This window comes from Diaphorina citri, unplaced genomic scaffold (assembly GCF_000475195.1).
Source record: "Diaphorina citri unplaced genomic scaffold, Diaci psyllid genome assembly version 1.1 scaffold1256, whole genome shotgun sequence".
Classification (NCBI taxonomy): domain Eukaryota; kingdom Metazoa; phylum Arthropoda; class Insecta; order Hemiptera; family Psyllidae; genus Diaphorina; species Diaphorina citri.
In genome coordinates, this window is record NW_007378685.1 from 55,755 (window position 1) to 70,499 (window position 14,745).

A 14,745-nucleotide genomic window follows, 5' to 3' on the forward strand; every position below is an offset into this window, starting at 1 on the left:
TACATTTGGTCCTTGCCAACGAATCAAAAAAGCTGTTTTCTTCGAAAAAATTAAAAATTTGAAGGAAAACTCTTCTTTTTCTATTGATATCAGCTATTATTAGTCCATTTTGTCTGTATCCACATCACCGCCTTGATACCTACTGTGGAATTGTGGTGTATTTTCATCACACAAATTTGGTTCACCCGGTCATTCCACGATAGAGATCTCATGAACGTTAGAAGGATTGAAGAGGTTGTTAGGCATATTCAGATACCTACATTTTTATTGTCAATGTGTAGTGTGAAGGCATTCAAAAAAGTTGTTGATTAAATAACAATTATGTTACTTATTAAATGATTTAAATTAAACTGGTATGAGAATTCTTGTTTAGTTTCAATATAAACAATAATGAGTGTTAATATCAAAGTAAATATCAATGTTACTTACCTGCTACTGGTACTAATAACGAAGCCAATGTCTGAATGTCGAGGTAATATAGGTACAGTGTTGTCAATCACGGGTTGTCTACCCTTTTTGCAGCTAATTTGAGATGTCAAGGGTAATCTTGAGGACAATGAAAACGAGGTGATTTTTGAAAGGACAGATTGGGAACATTGCATTGTAAGGGGCCGAATGCACAGTCGTTCCTAAATGATTTAGGTTCCCTTTTTCATTAAGATTTCCTATTTCCTTAAGGTATCCATTTTCCTATGTTGTTTATTTTCTTCTGCTTTAATACTAATGGCGTCTGTTTGTCATAGGCCACTTTCGATTTTTCACCTATCAATATTTGTTCAAAAAAGGTTTTCCTGTTACTAACACCTTCATTTTATGATCAATTAATTAAGAAAAAATACGAGAAAAATTAAAATTACATTGTTCACTTGGTCAGATTCACATTGACAGCTCACATTGTAAGGTAGCCCTCGAAGTTTTTGGTTGTTTGTGATGTGAATGGTTTGCAATCTTATGACTATTTTCAAACTTCAAGGTAGAATTTGAAGGAGATTCGAGAAGGAAGGTTGGAGATGTTTGTAAGGAAAAGTAGGTAAGAGGTAAGGAATTGGAGTATGGGATAAGAAGTAAGTAAGGAAATGGATAGAAAATTTGTTAGTCAGTCTAAACAGTAAAATTACCTTTATAGGTACCTCTAATACCCACCATATTACTAGATACACACAAGTGAAGCTACCCACTCAATTTTCCTCCCGAGGCTGAGTGCACCCTGAGAGCAGCTAGTTAGTAGGTGCACCCCTCTAGTTTTTTTTTTTTCTTTTTTTTTTTAATTAAGAGGTTTGACAGAGGGAACTGTAACTGCTATGGTCTTATCGTCCCGAAATCGAAGAGAGAAGGAAGACAGGAATTGTCCACATGTCCGAAGCAACAATAAAAAGAATCAAAAAGTCTAGAAATGAAATCAGTTACCACCATGTTGAAGTTTTAGTAAATGATGCACGTGAGGGTTATGTGCCTGCTAAGCCTCCTCCTGGATTCTTAGCAAGTCTGCTGCGACCACTACGTGATACAAGGCGGATATTAGGTAAATCTCAAAAATAAAAGGAGTATGATCAAATATCTTATTTTTTTATGAAGTTTGTTAGAGGGAACTGTAACTGCTAAGGTCGTATCGTCCCGAAAGCAAAAAGATAAGAAAGACAGGACATAGGAGCAAGACAGCCGTTCCGAACCTTATCTGTTTAGGATAAAATTCGCCCCGCCCCGGCCTGGAATCGAACCCGCGATCTAGCGTAAAAGGTAGACGCCCTCCAAGCTAACTAGGCTGGCCATATTTTCTCTATTTAACGTTTTTGGCAGACGCCCTACCCACCAGGATAACTAGACTGGCCCTCTATCACTATCCCAACGTTGTGTGTTTCAGAGAACATCCCCACCGTTCTACAAACCCTGTGTGAGAAATGCACGCCAAGTCAAACAGACAAGGCTGTCATGGTGATCAGGCGACTCAAGAAGGACTACCCTGAAGAATGGAAGATCTTGCTGGAGAAGTGGGATCCCAAGGGAGAATACACCAGGAAATTCCAGGAGAAGTTTGGAGATACTTACAAAGTTTGAAAGTCCTAAAACATCTTAGTACTTTAGATTACGTTCCGTGTCCGGATCACCATGTTCCTAGGTTGTGTACCTGTCAAGTCATAAGACAGTATCTTATGATTATTGGGGGCACGGTTGGTCCAGTGGTAACGCGCTTGCTTGTCATGTAGAAGGTCCCGGGTTCGAATCCCACCATCGACAAAAACTTGTACTCGTTTTTCGATTGCAAATATTTCAACGGGTTACTTTCTGGTGTATTCTTTCTTCAATTCACTCTACAATAATGTCCCGGGAGTCAATAAAAATGATAATTTTTATGCAAAAAGTACCATTGAACATACCACTTTTGTTTAATTTACACCTAATTCTGGGTCTTTTTTAAACAAGAGCCATCATCAGAGACACAATAAACGAAAATAGCTGTTCATGTCAACAGGCTCGGTTTGTTAAGGGCCGAAGCGCTCTGCATCGCCAAGTAACAAACGAGCACGTTACCAGGTGATTTTATTCTAGTCGTCTGTTTAAAGTTTTTTTTTTACCTTTTATTTATTGAATTTTATTTTTAATTGATAAAATTTCATTATTTTCTTGTACACGTACAAAATCTTTCCTTTTCAACCAATATTCTGCTTTTATTTGCAACCAAACGCACGCTAAACGTCAAAAAAGTTCCTTTCTTGTTATTTTCAGCGGGGAGGAAGCTGTTTCGAGAATTCCTCCGATGTGAATATAGTGAGGAGAACATTCTATTCTGGTTGGCGTGTGAAGATCTCAAGAAGGAATCGAACCCGGATGTCATTGAGGAGAAGGCGCGGTTCATCTACGAGGATTACATCTCCATATTGTCACCCAAAGAGGTAACCCAAGATCCGTAGGAGGTTAAAACTAGGGTCCTATTCCGCGAAATACTCCGCAAACCTGACTTTTCACTCCACGGTACCCTTGTTCAGAGAGCTTAACTCCGGACACAAAAAGCCCACTCTGAAGCTTAGGTGTAGGGGTGAACAGCCTTAAAGGATGGGTTAAGCTTCTACAAATCTATGAATCTAACCTTTGTTGGGCGCTAAAATCAGGGCCCTCTTTATCGAAATACTCCGCACTCTAAAAACTTCACTTTTACTCCCTTGTAGTTTTGACATCTCCATCAATCCTGTAAAAATTAGAACGGAATAATAATGAGTTGTAAGCTTTATAGTTTGATAATAAATCCACAATTTTTGTTGTTTTGAAGAAAAAATACAATAATTATTAATTTATTATCTACCTACATTCCCAGTATCTAGGTAAATGACAAACATTTTCAAACAAGTATTTATTTATGTAGGTACAGTAGAATCTCGATTATATCAACTAATTGGGACCGAGGGTAGTTGATATTATCGACGTCCTGTATAAAAGTTGATACATATAATCGAAATTCCCTATAAAATAATGAAAATAGGGCAAAATTTAGTGGTACAAAAGAACATAATAGGGAAGAAATACCCTTTTACTTTTAAATTAAATAAAACAAATTAAGAAACAAACAAAAAACACATATTCGATATTGTTTTCTTCGTCATTAGTCTCATTATTTGAACACTTTCGATGATCTCTTCCACTGGAGGTCCTGTATAAAAGTTGATATATATAATCGAAATTCCCTATAAAACAATGAAAATAGGGCAAAATTTAGTGGTACAAAAGAACAAAATAGGGAAGAAATACCTTTTTATTTTTAATTAAATAAAACAAACTAAGAAACAAACAAAAAACACATATTCGATATTGTTTTCTTCGTCATTAGTCTCATTATTTGAACACTTTCGATGATCTCTTCCACTCCACTGATAGAATAGGATTTCCTTGAAAGATAGGGAAAAACCCCGGTTTTTTGAAATGATATAATAGAGACTTGATAAATATAATGAGATAGAATAGGATTTCCTTGAAAGATAGGGAAAAACCCCGGTTTTTTGAAATGATATAATAGAGACTTGATAAATATAATGAAGGTTGATATAATCGAGGTTCTACTGTACTTGTCTACATTTTCAAACCTACAAAATATTTCGAAATTCCAAGAATTTTGTTCTCCTAGCAGGAGGTTAAAACTAGTAGGGTCCTATTCCGCGAAATACTCCGCAAACCTGACTTTTCACTCCACGGTACCCTTGTTCAGAAAGCTTAACCCCGGACACAAAAAGGTTCTCCTAGGAAAATTGAATGGAAATACCACATGAAACCTGATAATTGTAGGTGCAACTATCGTAGTAAACTCTTCAATAATTTCAATACATTTGGTCCTTGCCAACGAATCAAAAAAGCTGTTTTCCTCGAAAAATTTGAAATTTTGAAGAAAAACTCTTCTTTTCCTATTGATATCTGCTATTATTAGTCCATTTTGTCTGTATCCACATCACCGCCTTGATACCTACTGTGGAATCGTGGTGTATTTTCACCACACAAATTTGGTTCATCCGGTCATTCCACGATAGAGATCTCATGAACGTTAGAAGGATTGAAGAGGTTGTTAGGTATATTCAGATACATTTTTATTGTCAATGTGTAGTGTGAAGGCATTCAGAAAAGTTGTTGATTAATCAGCAATTATGTTACTTATTAAATGATTTACATTAAACTGGTATGATGAAACCGATAATTGTAGGTGCAACTATTGTACTATTGTAGTAAACTCTTCAATAATTTCAATACATTTGGTCCTTGCCAACGAATCAAAAAAGTTGTTTTCCTCGAAAAAATTGAAAATTTGAAGAAAAACTCTTCTTTTTCTATTGATATCTGCTATTATTAGTCCATTTTGTCTGTATCCACATCACCGCCTTGATAGCTTGATACCTATTGTGGAATTGGGGTGTATTTTCACCACACAAATTTGGTTCACCCGGTCATTCCACGATAGAGATCTCATGAACGTTAGAAGGATTGAAGAGGTTGTTAGGCATATTCAGATACATTTTTATTTTCAATGTGTAGTGTGAAGGCATTCAGAAAAGTTGTTGATTAATCAGCAATTATGTTACTTATTAAATGATTTACATTAAACTGGTATGAGAATTCTTGTTTAGTTTCAATATAAACAATAATGAGTGTTAATATCAAAATAAATATCAATGTTACTTACCTGCTACTGGTAGCAATAACGAAGCCAATGTCTGAATGTCGAGGCAATATAGGTACAGTGTTGTCAATCACGGGTTGTCTACCCTTTTTGCAGCTAATTTGAGATGTCAGGGGTAATCTTGAGGACAATGAAAACGAGGTGATTTTTGAAAGGACAGATTGGGAACATTGTATTGTAACTTGTAAGGTAGCCCTCGAAGTCAAGTTGAAATAGTTCACTTAAAATTGGGAAGACTTTGAATAAAGTTCGTTGCGTGTAAGTTTGTTGTGTGTTCGATTTTTGTGAATATCTAAAGTAGGTAAGTGATGTGTATTTTTCATTTTCTCAATGTTTCCTGTGGTCAAAATTAATCCAGTTGGATTTCTATTAAACAAACTATTAAACAAATTTTTAGATCTGGAAGTTATTCGACAAAATCTTCTTTTGTCGGATTCAATATTAGACATTTTTTTTTTTTTAAGAGGTTTGACAGAGGGAACTGTAACTGCTATGGTCTTATAGTCCCGAAACGGAAGAGAGAAGGAAGACAGGATAGGAGAAAGCCAGCCGTTCCGAGAACGAACATTATCCCATCAGGATAAAATCCGCCCCGGGCGGGAATCCAACCCGCGGCCTAGCGCTAGACATCTTTACAGGCCGTAAAATAAAGGAATTTTAATTGGGTTAAGCATAAATACTTGTCACAAATGTCGTTCCCCGCTAAATTTACTTCGCTAAATTTTATGAGATGAATTGAACTACCTACCAACCTTCAGATTTAAAGTCCACCGTGCTAACCACTGCACCATTATTGTGAGGTAGGTCTGTCCGTCATACCCGGATTCGTCAGATGGTTTGAGCGTGAGTGACTGGCAAGACAAACTAAACGAACCTAATACACCCACTAACACAGCCCTAACTCATTCCTTCCCAATCACTCCCCTAGATAACAACCATGTACCGTACCATCCTCCTATCACTGCTGGCATCCTGCCTCATCCTGAGTTCCTATGGTGAAGAGGATCTGGAGAAGAAATATGCCGACTTTGACATTGAGGCGGTTCTCAACAGTAAACGTTTGGTGACCAACTATGTCAACTGTCTGACTGACAAGGGAGCATGCAGTCCCGAAGGAAAAGACTTGAAGAGTAAGTTGTAAAAACCTAAAAACTTGACGCATATATTTCTCTCTCTCTCTCTCTCTCTCTCTCTCTCTCTTTTTTTTTTTTTCTTTTTTTGTCTCTCCTCTCTCTCTCATACTCTCTCTCTCTCTCTCTTTGAAAACGTGATAACACGGCGGATATTAGGGTAAATATCACGAGAAAATAAAAGGGTATGAGATCAGATTATCTTATTTTTTTATGAAGTTTTGTTAGCCAGCGGAACTGTAATGCTAAGCGTCCGTATCGTGGCCGAAAGCAAAAACAGATAAGAAAAGACAGGACATAGGAGCAAGACAGCGTTCGAACACCTTATCTGTTTAGGATAAACTTAGCGCCCGCCCCGGCCTGGAATCGAACCCGCGATCTGTAGCGTAAAAGGTAGACGCACTGCCCTTCAAGCTAACTAGGCTGGCATAATTTTGCTCTATTTAACGTTTTTGGCAGACGACCTACCACCAGGATACTAGGAACACCCCCCCCCCCCCCTTTTTTTTTTTTTTTTTTTTTTTTTTTTTTTTTTTTTTTTTTTTTTTTTTTTTTTTTTTTTTGCGACCCAGCAAAAATTGGTGTTCTTCAACATCGAAAAATGGAAAATTTAATAGGGCATAACTCCGGCCCTGGTTGACGGATCAAGCTCAAACTTGCACTAGTGTACTACGTTTTTTAAGTACCAGATGATATTATGATGTGCCACAAATAGGGAGTTCTCATTTGAGATTTTAAAGTTGACCCCCCTGGGGGGGCCCTCTAAAATTTTGAGTACCTCCCAAAATTCTTTATCACAATCGAGGGCTGAGTGCAAAATTTTAACTGCCCAGGGTGAATAGTAAAAAAGTTAAAAGGGTGACCTGGGACTTTATGAACACCGTGTATGTTCCACATTGGTTCAGTGGTAACGGGGGCACGGTTGGTTCGACAAAAATTTGTACTCGTTTTTCGATTGCAAATATTTCAACGGGTTACTTTCTGGTGTTCTCGTGTTGACCCAGCACCTAAATGGGAAGTATTGTGTCTCTTCTCGCCCATTTGATGAGAGGCATACTACGGGATGGGTATGCTACGACACAGGCCACAAGCGTCTAATGTAGCAGTTGTTCCATTGCTACGAAATAAAAACGGCGGTGGAACACTCATCTTTTTTTAAAAAAAAAACCAATAAATATAATGTTCGTTCTCGGAACGGCTAGCTTTCTCCTATCCTGTCTTCCTTCTCTCTTCGATTTCGGGACGATAAGACCATAGCAGTTACAGTTCCCTCTGTCAAACCTCTAAAAAAAAAAAAAAAAAAAAAAAATTGGTAAGCTCGCCTCTTGGATTCAGTTGTCTCATTGCATCAGTTATAAGTGTTATAACTTTTTCACATTCTGAAATCGACTTTTTCTTCTTAAGGCATACGTAATAATAGTAGTAGGTAGGTATATCTTATTTAATTATAAAATAATTTTCATTAATATTGTAAAGGGTGTCCCAATAAGAACGCAAAATTTAAAAGGGTTATAACTTTTTTATGCGTTGTTTTATCTTGCTCAATCTTTGATTGTAAACATATCAAAATTAGTCATCATGGAGTCTAAAACTGTTCAACAACAAGTTAGCATAATAAAATCGACACATTATCACTTTTGCGCGAGCATTTTCCTAGTCGTAATCGTGTTATTTTCCGTTTTTCTGACGAGAAATGGCCTCCATGATCATGTAATTTTACCCCCCTAGACTATTTTTTGTGAGGGTACCTATCTAAAGTCATAGGTTCACACCAACAAACCCACAAGCTTTGAAGCATTGAAAGGTGAAATTGAAAGTTGCATCAACGAGATACAGCCTGATTGCCTCGAATTTGTCAAAGGGAAATGACTGTACCATCAAAGTCGAGAATGCTATCGGTCTGATTATGGTTCCATACAAAATTTCAGAATGTTTACTTCTCAAATCATCTAAGTCCATTTTATTCCACGGAGAACCATGCTTTATTAAACCATCAAATCCTGCGTTCTTATTGGGACACCCTTTATTTATTAAAATAAATAAAAATCATCGTTCATTAAAACCTATTGACCCTACCTCCAAAAACTGTGCTTTATTCTTTATTGTTTACTTACCCACCATACCCAACGATTTCTTCTTACAATCAGATGGTAAGTATAATAATCGTTCGTGTGAACTTGAAACTGTAATTTCTCTACTAGATTCACACAGAATCGTGCAATTTATCGTTCGATCTGTTCGGACCGTAAGAAAAATTGTAACGTGCTGTGCACTATAGAATTTGTTTGAACTTATTCTTACAAAATTACATTCCTTTGTCTCAAATAATTTATGTCGCTACTGGGATTCGAACCGCAGTCTACTCCAGGGCCATAGCCAGGATTTTGTTTAGGGGAGGGGGGCCTCGCTCCCCACTTAATACGGTCCTGATCATCTCAGTTATGATTTTCTAAATCAGCGGTTCTCTACCTTTTTACCCCCGCGCACACCTTGGGTGCCCGGATTTAACACCAGGCTAATGAGTACCGAGTACCTACACATACCTAGGTTGATGTTTACCATTACTACCGAGTTCTATTAAACATACTCAGTAGGTACCTTGAGGTCAAAACTCACTGCACTGATAATTTATTAATTTAATCTGGGCTGTACTGCACTGATAATTAATTTAATCTGGGCTGTACTGCACTGATAATAATTTTAATCTGGGCTGTACTGCACTGATAATTAATTTAATCTGGGCTGTACTGCACTGATAATTTATTAATTTAATCTGGGCTGTACTGCACTAATAATTAATTTAATCTGGGCTGTACTGCACTGATAATTTATTAATTTAATCTGGGCTGTACTGCACTGATAATTAATTTAATCTGTCAAAATTCAAAATTTTCTCTTGTGCGCCATTACACGATTTTTTCTCGCGTACCCCCGGAAGGTCTCTCATGTACCCCCAGTTGAGAATCGCTGTCCTAAATGATCAGCTTCATTACTGAGATTGGTAGCTGCTAGCTCAACGGAAGCACTGTGTGTGATGATATTAAATAAATAGCCAGCCGGGATTCGAACCCTTTACACCCTCGTTTTGTAGTAATAACCTGTTGGAAAGAAGATCTTTTTTTTTTTTTTAAGAGTTTGACAGAGGGAACTGTAACTGCTATGGTCTTATCGTCCTGAAATCGAAGAAAGAAGGAAAACAGGATAGGAGAAAGCCGGCCGTTCCGAGAACGAACATTATCCCATCAGGATAAAATCCGCCCCGGGCGGGAATCGAACCCGCGGCCGTCTGAAAGTTTATTACAAAACTGAAATTAGGAAAGACATGGAAGAAATGTACCTGAGAAGAAGGGTGAGTTTTGCCATCAGAAAATGGTTCTTTCCTTTACCTACATCTAAACTCGGTACCTCTTATAAGAGAGCTTTCCTACCTGTGTATACAAGACCATAATATTACAATTTTTACCTTCTGCACATAAGTGCACTAAAATTTGAATAGGTACCTATTATTAGTTTTGTTCTGATTAGGTATTTAGCAGAATTATTATGAGGAAGTATTTTGTCTGGCTGGGGGACTATAAACAGGGAGTATATCAGCCTGAATTTCCTTTGCTAAAGAAATAGCAAAGATTAAGTGCGAAGGGCATCCCCTCGTAAAATTTTGTAGCCAAAACCAAATGTCAGCCCACAAGCAATCACCTAAGGCTGATTGAGGGCTGACGAAAAACGCCGACCCCGTTGGTACACGGGAAAAGGCGAAGAAGAAGAAGAAGAAGAAGAAGAAGAAGATTATGAGGAAATATTGAGTCTCACTATCATTGTATAATTACACAGAGAGGTCGATAAAACTCTTTCTTTGTTTACAGAGACCATGTGCGAAGAAACCGAATCGGTACGGTACACGGGAAAAGGCGAAGAAAAAGAAGAAGATTATGAGGAAGTATTGAGTCTCACTATCATTGTAGAATTACACAGAGAGGTCGATAAAACTCTTTCTTTGTTTACAGAGACCATGTGCGAAGAAATCGAACCGACTGCAACTATTAGTAGATTATTATGGAACTCATGTGTATTATGATGAACCTCCTGCATTAGACGAACCTCACGGTCCACAAGATATGCTGAGAATAGTTCTACAATTTATTGCATACCGTGTAGTACGTGATTGTGTAACCCGTGTTCTATGTTTCCTTCTATGATTATTTTTAGTTTCTTTTTTATGCAAGTTACATCTTTGTTTCTGTTGTGTTAGTTTATTTTACTCTTTTTTTCTAAAAGGGACCATTTCAAATTATGTTGTTGTTATAATCTACAAATATTTATTTTTCATTGTTTTAAGAAACCGAACCGCCTGCAACTATTAGTAGATTATTATGGAACTCATGTGTATTATGATGAACCTCCTGCCTTAGACGAACCTCACAGTCCACAAGATATGCTGAGAATAGTTCTACAATTTATTGCATACCGTGTAGTACGTGATTGTGTAACCCGTGTTCTATGTTTCCTTCTGGATGAAGCTCTCAAATGTGTTGTCCACATGTCCGAAGCAACAATAAAAAGAATCAAAAAGTCTAGAAATGAAATCAGTTACCACTATGTTGAAGTTTTAGTAAATGATGCACGTGAGGGTTATGTGCCTGCTAAGCCTCCTCCTGGATTCTTAGCAAGTCTGCTGCGACCACTAATCAACAAATTCAATTCAAGTGAAAATGACACATGTTCAGAAAGTCTGTTTGAATTACATTGTCCTAGTGAGACGCCTGTACAAGAATATGACGAAGACATGGATGATAGACACTCTGTGGTTACATTACGCGAGGTATCTGAAGCTAGCATTGGTGCTACCGGTGATACATTTGTGAATTCGGGGTTTAGTTCGGAGAAAACCTCTTTCCAGATCATTCCGCAACCGACACCAAAACCAGATGTCAAGGAATTGCCGACTTCTAGTTTGATCAAAGTTCCCTCTACACATTCTACAGTCTCTGCCTCCAAGTCCTCCAGTTGTGCATCTAGCTCACTGGAATTATTTTCATCAGAAGACAGCATACATTATTATGTTGACAAATTTCAAGTTGAAATAGTTCACTTAAAATTGGGAAGACTTTGAATAAAGTTCGTTGAGTGTAAGTTTGTTGCGTGTTCGATTTTGATGAATATCTAAAGTAGGTAAGTGATGTGTATTTTTCATTTTCTCAATGTATTTTTCATTTTTTCTCAATTTCTTTTAAACAAATTTTTAGATCTGGAAGTTAGATCTGGAACAAATTTTTAGATCTGGATTTTTAGATCTGGAATCAAAATCTTCTTTTGTCGGATTCAATATTAGACATCTTTACAGGCCGTAAAATAAAGGAATTTTAATTGGGTTAAGCATATATGCTTGCCACAAATGTCGTTCCCCGCTAAATATACTACGCTAAATTTTATGAGATGAATTGAACTACCAACCTTCAGATTTAAAGTCCACCGTGCTAACCACTGCACCACTGGGGTTAGTTGCTAACCACTGCACCACTGTGAGGTAGGTCTGTCCGTCATACCCGGATTCGTCAGATGGTTTGATCGTGAGTGACCGGCAAGACAAACTAAACGAACCTAATACACCCACTAACACAGCCCTAACTCATTCCTTCCCAATTACTCCCCTAGGTAACAACCATGTACCGTACCATCCTCCTATCACTGCTGGCATCCTGCCTCATCCTGAGTTCCTATGGTGAAGAGGATCTGGAGAAGAAATGAGAAGAAGACAATAAAACAGTCGTAATTTATTCCTACCTAGGTATATGAACAGGATACAAAAACTCGAAAACTGTGTAAGGTAGACGAGAAACATCCCTAAAGGGGATTTAGCTAAAAATATGCAATACAAAGATAATTAAGAACAATAAAAAGTTAAGATAGTTTATGCCCCCGACGGAAAAATGTAAGATCAACAAAATTTGAGCAAAATTGGGGGTAAAAGCAATAAAACCTAAGAACAGAAGATGAAGTAGGTATATTAATTTTAACTATTCTAAATCATAAATTAGAGATACTTAGTTGTGGTGAAGAAAAGAGCCTTTTTACAAAATCTGTGGGTATCAGAACAGTAGGAGCTAACCTCAGGGTCTACACCAAGTTGAAGAACACTTTGGGCTTCATTACGTCCAAAAATGAACCACCAAAATTGGGCCAGCCCAGTTAGATTGGTCGGTAGCGCGTCTGCCTTGTAAGCGCAAGGCCGCGAGTTCGATTCCCGCTCGGGGCGGATTTTATCCTGAAGGGATAATGTTCGTTCTCGGAACGTCTGGCTTTCCTTCGCTCTTCGATTTCGGGACGATAAGACCTTAACAGTTACAGTTCCCTCTGTCAAACTTTTTTTTTTTTTTTTAGGGAACCACCACAAAGTCAACTGTTTCCCCCTACAAATAAACCTCAAAGTTTGCTTTTTGTGTACTACTCAGTAGATACTAGATATTACTAGATACACACAAGTGAAGCTACCCACTCAATTTTCCTCCCGAGGCTGAGTGCACCCTGAGAGCAGCTAGTTAGTAGGTGCACCCCTCTAGTTTTTTTTTTTTCTTTTTTTTTTTAATTAAGAGGTTTGACAGAGGGAACTGTAACTGCTATGGTCTTATCGTCCCGAAATCGAAGAGAGAAGGAAGACAGGATAGAAGAAAGCCAGCCGTTCCGAGAACGAACATTATCCCATCAGGATAAAATCCGCCCCGGGCGGGAATCGAACCCGCGGCCTAGCGCTTACAAGGCAGACGCACTACCAACTAAGCTAACTAGGCTGACTGGGGGACCTTAAACAGCCTGAAATTTCCCTTGCTACAGAAATGGTTTCAGGCCCCCTTGATGAACCTAGGCCTGATGACCCCCTCCCCTCTGGAAGCCCCTGGACCAACTAAGCTAACTAGGCTGGACCCCCTCTAGTTATGATGTATCCTCAAAAGTATGAAGTCAGTCTATTATAGTCATTCACCTAATGCTAAATTTATTTACAAAATGTACAAGATATGCACAACGGGTAGAAAAGGGAAGAGAGGGAACTTCTAGTTTCCTTGCTTTCCGAGGGCTGATGTAACAATATTACAATTAGGTAAGTAGAAATACATACCAAGTATAAACTGTATATTTAGATGGCCAATGTAGGATTTAGAAGTCCGTTTTTATCAGCAGTTTCATTGTAACTACATTATGGTCGCACCTATTCTAATTCAAATGATTGGTAAAACCGGATCTTGAAAGATAAACTATTTGAAAGAAAAACCTTTAACGCTTTCCCTTTGTGTGCCAAACCCAATGGGTCTTTTCAATATGAGCGATATATGTATAGCACTTTGTCACAGAAAATGTAAATTACATTGCATCACCAACATTATAAAATCTGTTGGTTCTGTCGTCACAATATTGCGAAATGGGAAATGTAAAGTTGCTTTTAGGATTGGATCACAGGTCTCACAGGTTGCATGTTGAAAATTAAAATACTTTCTAATAATTCTAATTACACAGTACAGATTTTCCATATACTTCATGTAATAGAGAGTCATTATAACCAATAACCTGCTCTGGGCCTTCCTGCTTTTAGCAGGACAAAGAAGAGACCTATTTTATACTTTGCACCTTTGTACAAACAGAGGCAGGCAGCACAGAGGTAATTTTTACCACAGTTCAAGGGAGATGTTTTCATACTTGGGTTTCTGAGGGTAAACACCATAGGATATACTTTGGCAGCCAGTGTATCTCCTTGGCGAAAGCTCCACAGGGGTCGATCGTAAAATACGACTCAGGTCTCTACATCAGTCCCCTCTCAAGGCGAAATCTCCCCGTTTTATGTGAATCCATATTTCTCTCGTAGTGATTTATCAGGGTCGAATTTGGCCAGCAGGTCGTCCCAATAGTTTTTCCTATTGTGAAACAGATAGGATAACACCTTGCCCACGTGTTTCTTCTGAGAGGGGTTGCACTTGGCGCATTCGGTCCTGATTGCATCCGGAATGATTCCTGAAATGAGAGACATAATATTGTTAATCTCGTTCTCGGAACGGCAGACTTGTTCCTGTAGTTTAGGCTGTAGAGCGGTCAACGTCATAGAAGCAGCAGAAAATGTGTAAAAATTTGACGTTTTTTAAAGTCAAAAATCTCCGGCTTGTCTCAACCGATTTTGATGATTTTTTTTTCAACTTGGTCTACTTTCGTGCCCCAACACACACATTCAATCCGTTTTCTTCCGTCATTATTTGTAGTTGTCTCTCTACAACTACCTGAAAACGGCTACTTTCCCTGTCGCGTATAATATCTCTAGTAGCGCGGTCAAACTTTCTTGTATCCTCAAAAGTATGAAGTCAGTCTATTATAGTCACTCACCTAATGCTAAATTTATTTACAAAATGTACAAAATATCACAACGGGTAGAAAGGGGAGAGAGGGAACTTCTATAGTTTCCTTGCTTTCCGAGGGCTGATG

General features: G+C 38.0%; 3 protein-coding genes and 1 long non-coding RNA gene across 4 annotated transcripts in view; 3 read left to right on the forward strand and 1 right to left on the reverse strand.

Annotated features, from left to right (window-relative positions):
• LOC103515002 (regulator of G-protein signaling 20) overlaps window positions 1-2,909 on the forward strand; it is a gene marked incomplete at its 5' end in the record, with an annotated part of 46,725 nt that extends 43,816 nt beyond the window's left edge. The window contains one exon of the mRNA XM_026827825.1: window positions 2,725-2,909. Within this exon, the coding sequence (XP_026683626.1) occupies window positions 2,725-2,909 (185 nt within the window). The remainder of the gene's footprint in view (window positions 1-2,724) is intronic.
• A 1,041-nt stretch (window positions 2,910-3,950) lies between these two features.
• LOC113469844 lies at window positions 3,951-4,440 on the forward strand. Its single transcript, XR_003393135.1, has 2 exons — window positions 3,951-4,104; window positions 4,221-4,440. It is a non-coding gene; the product is annotated as an uncharacterized LOC113469844 (long non-coding RNA).
• Window positions 4,441-5,356: 916 nt separating this feature from the next.
• Window positions 5,357-6,318, forward strand: LOC103515000 (ejaculatory bulb-specific protein 3-like). Its single transcript, XM_008479919.2, has 2 exons — window positions 5,357-5,456; window positions 6,084-6,318. Exon 2 carries the CDS (start codon window positions 6,093-6,095, stop codon window positions 6,294-6,296), a length of 204 nt encoding a protein of 67 aa, XP_008478141.1. The 5' UTR covers window positions 5,357-5,456; window positions 6,084-6,092; the 3' UTR covers window positions 6,297-6,318.
• A 6,885-nt stretch (window positions 6,319-13,203) lies between these two features.
• LOC113469843 (ejaculatory bulb-specific protein 3-like) lies at window positions 13,204-14,457 on the reverse strand. The gene has a single exon (XM_026827826.1). It carries the CDS (start codon window positions 14,369-14,371, stop codon window positions 14,111-14,113), a length of 261 nt encoding a protein of 86 aa, XP_026683627.1. The 5' UTR covers window positions 14,372-14,457; the 3' UTR covers window positions 13,204-14,110.
• Window positions 14,458-14,745: the final 288 nt, after the last annotated feature.